This window comes from Arachis hypogaea, chromosome 18, assembly GCF_003086295.3.
Source record: "Arachis hypogaea cultivar Tifrunner chromosome 18, arahy.Tifrunner.gnm2.J5K5, whole genome shotgun sequence".
Taxonomy (NCBI): Eukaryota; Viridiplantae; Streptophyta; class Magnoliopsida; order Fabales; family Fabaceae; genus Arachis; species Arachis hypogaea.
Genome location: NC_092053.1, coordinates 90,927,988 through 90,935,242, shown reverse-complemented (window position 1 = coordinate 90,935,242; position 7,255 = coordinate 90,927,988). Strand labels below are relative to the sequence as shown.

The following is a 7,255-nucleotide window of genomic DNA, read 5'->3' as shown; positions in this document are numbered from 1 at the left end:
CTTTCAATACCTCTACCACGCGAGAGGACACACATTCTTCACGGAGAAGGAACATTCAGAAACCTCCACCTGAGGTGAACTCAATTAGAGATACATCCACCAGAAGAGGAAGAACCACCACATCCCACGGAGATACTAGGTTTGGTCCACAGCCATGATAGACGACTGGAGCAACTTAAATAAGAAGCTAAACGACAACGGGAAGCAGAACGAGAACTATGAAGGGAGGTGCAGCGACGGAAGGAGCTGGAAGAAAAGCTCTTAAAATTGGAAGCCGATCTCCAAAAGTGAAGCAACTGAGCAGCTCAAGAAGAAAGAGGGAAGAAGATCCATTTATGGAAGAGATCATGAAGGCCAAAGTTCCAAATAATTTTAAAACCCCCGACATGGATCTTTATGATGGAACAACCAATCCAAGACACCATCTCAGCAATTTTAAAAGTCGGATGTATCTAGCCGATGCCTCTGACGCTACTTGTTGCAAAGCATTTCCAACAACCTTGACTAATGCTACGATGAAGTGGTTTGATAGCTTACCCCCTAGGTCGGTAACTTGCTTCGACAATCTGGTAAGAAAATTCCTTACTAGATTTTATATTCAGAAGGATAAAGTAAAGCATGCCCAGAGCTTGATGGGAGTTAAGCAAGAGGTCGGGGAGATACTTCGAGATTACATGGAAAGATTCAACAAAGCATGCTTGGAGATTCAAAACCTACCCACTGAAGCAGTTATAATGGGATTAGTTAACGGCCTTAAAGAAGGGCCTTTTTCTCAATCCATATCCAAGCGACACCCGGCCTCCTTGTACGAAGTTCATAAACGGGTAGAGAAGTATATCAACATGGAGGAGAACTCATGACTTAGAGAACTACTTCCGAGACCTAGCCTGCCTTATTCATCTTAGGAAAAAGATATAGAAGCTAAGAAGAAGGAAGAGTACAACTCGGAGAAACCTCGAAGATGTCATAACTACAACCCCCTCCGGGTCTCTCTTGTAGATGTTTATAGAGAAATATGCCACGCCGAGAAGCTTCCACGTTCTCGTCCAATTAAACACAAAAAGGTAGGAAGCCAGGCAGTGTAACGACCCAACTTCCAATACGTCATGATCGTACCAAAAGTAAGGTGTTACTAACCTGTTTTCTCTATTAACTATTTAATATTGAGCCTTTAGTTCGATATCGCATTTTAGTTTTAAATAAAAAGCCAGAAAATTTTGTTTTTATTTATCAAAATCATATTTTAAAGATCAGCAGATAATAATAGTCACATTATTATTAATAATAATAAATGCTATACAAGTAAATTCAATATGAAACTCGAATACAATTCCTATCCCTCTGTATTAAATAAAATTCTTAAGCAACAAGGGTGAGGGAGCTCTATGAAAATAGCTTAACTCAAAAACTTAACTCGTAAATAAATTCTATAATCGCCTGCAGCTTCAAACTGAGTCTTCGAACCTGTGTCACTGAAAGGGTGGAAATTTTGGGGTGAGAATAAACCACACATTCTCAGTAGGGAATGTAATGCCGTAAAAGTAATGATTAACATGCAAATAATTAACTTTACCTATAAAACCCCTCTTACAAAACCTTAGGAAATACTTTTTAACCTTACTTTATATAATTAATTACTTTCTTTAAAATTTCTAAAGCTAAAATGGATCTCAATTGCAAAAACCTGTCATATTAAATACCTCTCAGCCACATAATTGATTCTCAGTCACAACAACAGTTATTAATCATCTCAATACATTCACAAACTATTAACACAAATAAGAGACTCAATTCAACACTCAAACAAGTTGCAATAAGACAAATAGCACAATCACAAACAAGTAATACAAGCAAACACAACCAAATGCAAATGCGCAAACATTATGATGCATGTCTGTCCTAAGCAGGCCATGAGCTCATGTGTCGGTTTACACCCTGTAGCCCGACATTACCAAGGAACAAGTCCCAGATATGGTTTCCAGATTGAAGCTCACTGCTCTGCCATCTATCTCAAAAGAGTAAGTTCTTGAGAAGGCATCCAGCTTGAACTTTGAAGTTTTTAGGAAGGGCATTCCAAGCAGGATGGATGATGGTCTTCCTGAGTCATTAGGGGGCATCTCCAAAATATAAAAGTCAATAGAAAATCTGAGCCCTTTAATGCTCACCAGCACGTCCTCAGCAATTCCAACCACAGAGATAATGCTTTTATCTACTAAAACAAAACGAGCTGTCGACCTTTTTAAGGGAAGGAGCCTCAAAGCATCATATACAAATAATGGATTATACTAACACACGCTCCTAGATCACACATACAGTCAGAAAATTTCACACCATCTATAGTAATAGTAACCATGCATGGACCTGGGTCACTACATTTTTCAGGTATATCACCTACTAAAGCGGAAATGGAACTACCTAGAAGAATGGTTTCTAAATTCTGTAATTTATATTTATGCATGCACAAATCCTTTAGAAACTTAGCATATCTATGTACCTGCTGAATGGCATCAAAAAGTGGAATGGTTATCTCAACCTTTTTGAATATTTCTACCATTTTAGGGTCTAGCTCCATCTGCTTTCTGGACTTCCTAGCAAGGTGTAGAAATGGAATAGGAATGGCGCCACTTGCATCTTTTGCGTCTCTTGGTGCTCCATTCCTTGGTTGAGCTGCTTCTTCTTCAACCATGTCTTGTACTACATCATTTTCTTCAGCATCCTCTACTTCCACAACGTCTTCAACTTGAATGTTATCCTTTGAGCTTGGCTCCTCATGATTCCTCTCTTGCAGTGTGGTTCCGGACCTCAAAATGATGACATTGATTCCACCTTTGGGGTTGGGTATAGGTTGAGAAGGAATTGTACTAGAGCTTGAAGGTTGAGTGTTGGAGGTACTTGACGATCCCATCTGAGAGACGAGAGCTTGTATAGCAGAAGTCAGACCATTAAGTGTGTTTTCCATGGTCGTTTATCTTTGCCAACTGTGATTGTGGTTTCCACCTTGGTTGTAATTGCCACCTTGTTGATTGTATCCTTGATTCGGGCGGTCATAGAAATTATGAGTAGCTGCCAAGGTGTTGTCTTCTTGTTGGAGCTGCGGACACTCATCAGTGTAATGAGTGTAATCAGCACATATTCTGTATACTCTTTGAGGAACCAACTGTTGACTTTGTTGTGATGAGGGAAGCTGAGGTTGTTGTTGATTTAGCTGTATCTGCTTCAGTAGGTTGGTCATCTCACATACAGCTTGTGTTAAAACAGTAGTTTCACTGCTAGAGGAGACCTCTGCAACAGCCTTGGAGTGGTTGTTCCTGTGCCTGTGATTCTGAGTGGACTCAGCTAAGTCGCTGATCAGTTGCCACGCTTCATCTGCGGTCTTGTACTTCTTCAGAGAACCATTACTTGCACCATCCAATGTAGTCTTATCCCGAGGCTTCATGCCTTGAGTGAAGTAGCTGATCAACACTAACCTGTCAATCATGTGATGGGGACATGCATCTAGAAGATTCTTGAAGCGCTCCCAATACTCATAAAGAGTCTCCAATTCGCCTTGAATAATACAGGAGATCTCTTTCCTCAGTCTATCTGTAACTTCAACTGGAAAGTATTTTTTCAAGAATTCTCTCCTGAGCGTATCCCAGTTAGTAACAGTCGCTTCAGATTGAGTGTAGTACCACTCCCTCACCATTCCCTCAAGAGAAAATGGGAAGGCGGTTAGCAGAATAGAAGTTTCATCTGCACCATGACGCCTAACAGTAGAACAGGCTGTCTGAAAATTCTGAGGTGCTTGATAGGCCCCTGAACAGGTAAGCCATGAAACTTGGGTATCAAGTTGATTAGTGCAGTCTTCAGTTCAAAATTTGCAGCCAGATTTGGGTGACGCACTTGATACGGTTGCGGGGTAAAGTCTGGGGCTCCTGCCTCCTAGAGAGTAATCCTCCTGGGCTCCGCCATATTACCTGCACGTAAATCAACCGAATTAGTAGTAGAGAAGCTTGTTTCTCCCTCAGATGGAGGTTCAGATTCGCCCTCATATGAGACTGGTGAATTGATAACAACCACTTCACTACCCTCAGAGGCCAACCGATGCTGAGCTCGCCTAATACGTGAAAGAGTTCTTTCAATTTCAGGATCAAATGCAGCTAAGCTCGGATCAGGCAGTGAATGCATCATTCAACGAAAGAAACATATAGCTCATGATAATAAAATAAAATAAAACATGCAAATAAATAAAATTAAAAGTATTTACACCAACTAATAATTTAGCACACAATTGTAATTCCCCAGCAACGGCGCCAAAAATTGATGGAGGCGAAAATCAGCCAATTAAGAAATTAATAGAAGGAATACGTTACGAGTATAGTTCTTAACCAGAAAAAATCCGCTTATTAATTTAGAAGGGTTGTCACAAAATCAGAATAAAAATACTGGGAGTATGAATCCCAAGTCGTCTTCCAACGATTTGACAAAAGGGTGCTATCTTATTAATCAGAAGTTTTCTGAGAAATTTTAAGCGTTGAATAACTAAAAAGTAAAGGATTGTGAATTAAGGCAAAATAAATTAAAAGAGATTTATATAATTAAATAAAAAGCCTTGACCGGGGGTATAATTAATTGGAAGTTCTATCCTTGTTGGAATTCTTTCAAGTGTAGTATAAAGAGGTTGTTATTTTCACTTAGTTAACCCTTACTAAATAAAGGAAATTCAAGTGATTGAGCTAACTCTTATTCTCAAATCCTAGTCCTCTCCCTTGGGAAGGACTAGCGTTAGTGAATAGAGAATTGGCCAACAACTTTCAAATTAACTAATCACTTGAGCATTCCAACTCAAGTGTCTCTATTTAATCAACCCCCAAGTTAAGTTGGGAGTCTACTCTATCAACATGAATACCATCTTCCTTGTTTTATAAGAGAAGTAAAAAAGGGAACATAATAATTAAAATCAATTGGAAGCAATTAAACAAATAATAAAATTTAAATAGAAACTTACCTCTTGCATTAATAAATCCTAAAAACAATCCAATTGTAACTCTGAACAAAAATTAAGGACATGGAAGAGTAAGGGAATAAGAGAACAAACTAGAATAATAACTTCAATGGAGGTGATGACTCTTCTCAATATCCAAAACAAAAGCATAAAACTATAAAACTATGAATGTAAAAGGAAAGCTAGAGAAAGAGTGATTTCTCTCTAAGATTCCAATCTAAAAATCTAAAACTATGCTAATGAGAATGTGTGTTGAGTCTCTGCATGTTTTCTGGCTCTAGTCTGTGTTTCTGAGCCAGAAACTGGGTCCAAACTCGGCCCAAAATCGCCCCCAACGCTTTCTGAAATTTCTGCAGATCGCGCATGTCACGCGTACGCGTCAGTCACGCGGGTGCGTCATTTGACGATTTTCCTTTCCACGCATGCGCGTCAGGCACGCGCTCGCGTCGTTGTGCGAACTCCAATCCACGCGTACGCGTCAAGTACGCGTATGTGTCGCTGTAAAAATCTCCAGTTCACGCGTGCGTGTCGATGCTCGCTAGTTGTCTCATTTATTTCTTGTACTCCTTCCATTTTTGCAAGCTTCCTCTCCATCCTCCAAGCCATTCCTACCCTATATAGACTGAAAACACTGAACACATAGATCACGGCATCGAATGGTAGAAAGGGGATTTAAAATACATAAATTTAAGGCTTAGGAAGTAAGTTTTCAACCATAGAACAAAACTAGGAAGGAATTGTAAAATCATGCAATTTATATAAATAAGTGTGCAAAGACTTGATAAAAACCACTCAATTGAGCACAAGATAAATCATAAAATAGTGGTTTATCAGTTTTTCCGAGACCAAAGATTCATTCAGTTCGTGGGTTTCCCCATATTTAAAACCATAAATTAAAACCAAATCCTCTTTTCATCCTTTAAACCTTCCTTAACTTTCTTAGGAATTCTTTCCCAAAAACCTCAACCACCAATGTCAAGCACTTAAGTCTACCCTTTACCCTTAATACTTTTAAAGGAATACTCATTTTCCAATTTCACAAACAATCGTTAACGATCATCAAATAGCTTCTCAAAGATAAGTCTTTTCATATTTAAATCAACCTTATAACATAACTCTTTCTTAAATAAATTAAGATCAAATAATATAACTTCCCTAAATCCAAATCTTTTAAAATAACTTTTCAAATAAAACCTCAGATTTTATAAAATTTTGGCAGCACCTGATGAATGAAATTTTGATGGTATAGAATTTACTAATGAAATCTCATTGCAATATAGTTTCTAAACCAACAAATAATCCTTTCATACAAAAGATTGTTTGTCACAAGTACAAACCCCTAAAATTAATAACCAAAGTATTCAAACTTCGGGTCGTTCTCCCTAGGAATTACAATAAAGTGTTCTTGTTATTGGCTATGAGGTATGTTTGGGGTTTTTGAGATAATAGGCAAGAGATATAAATGGTAAAGGAAATAAACTAATAACTAACAAAGCTCTTGGCAAGATATGAGAACTAGAAGTCCTATCCTCATTATCCTCCTCAATTGTAACAACAATTGTCCATTGCTCTAACCATGGAGGAAAGTCAAGTGAATGGATTAACGTGAGTCCAGAAGTCCTAGCCAAATCTAGATGAAAGACTAGCTTTAGTGGCATTCAAGTTAATTACCAACTTCTAATTATCAATTAACAAAGGAATTAGATAACTCAAGAGAGTCACTAATTACTCTACCTAGGCCAAGAGGAACAAAATCTATACTAAAATCCAACCAAGCATTTCATCAAACACTTGGAAGGTTGATAAACCCCGATTTTGTGGTTTATCTTGTGCTTAATTTGGGGGATTTTATCACCTTTTCTCACATTTATTCAATGAAATAGCATGGTTTTGCAATTCTCCCTTGATTTGTGCTTAAATGTGAAAACATACCTTTTAGGCCCTAAAATTGGTGATTTTAATTCACTTTAATTCCATTCGATGCCTTGATATGTTTGTTGAGTAATTTTAGGTTCATAAGGCAAGTATTGGATGGAAGAAGTGAGGAGAAAAGCATGCAAAGTGGGAGAACTCATGAAGAAATGAAAGAACCGTAAAGCTGTCAAGCCTGAACTCTTCGCACTCAATCGACCATAACGTGAGCTATAGAGGTCCAAATGAAATGGTTCTAGTTGCATTGGAAAGATAACATCCAAGGCTTCAAAATGATATAAAATTTTCCATAGTTGCCTGACTTATAGGGGTGCGCACGTGGTATGTACGCGTGTGCAC

At 38.2% G+C, this 7,255-nt stretch overlaps 1 protein-coding gene across 1 annotated transcript; it reads left to right on the top strand.

The window, feature by feature from the left end:
• Positions 1-218: 218 nt before the first annotated feature.
• On the top strand, positions 219-860 carry LOC140181397 (uncharacterized). Its single transcript, XM_072224951.1, has one exon. It carries the CDS (start codon positions 219-221, stop codon positions 858-860), a length of 642 nt encoding a protein of 213 aa, XP_072081052.1.
• Positions 861-7,255: the final 6,395 nt, after the last annotated feature.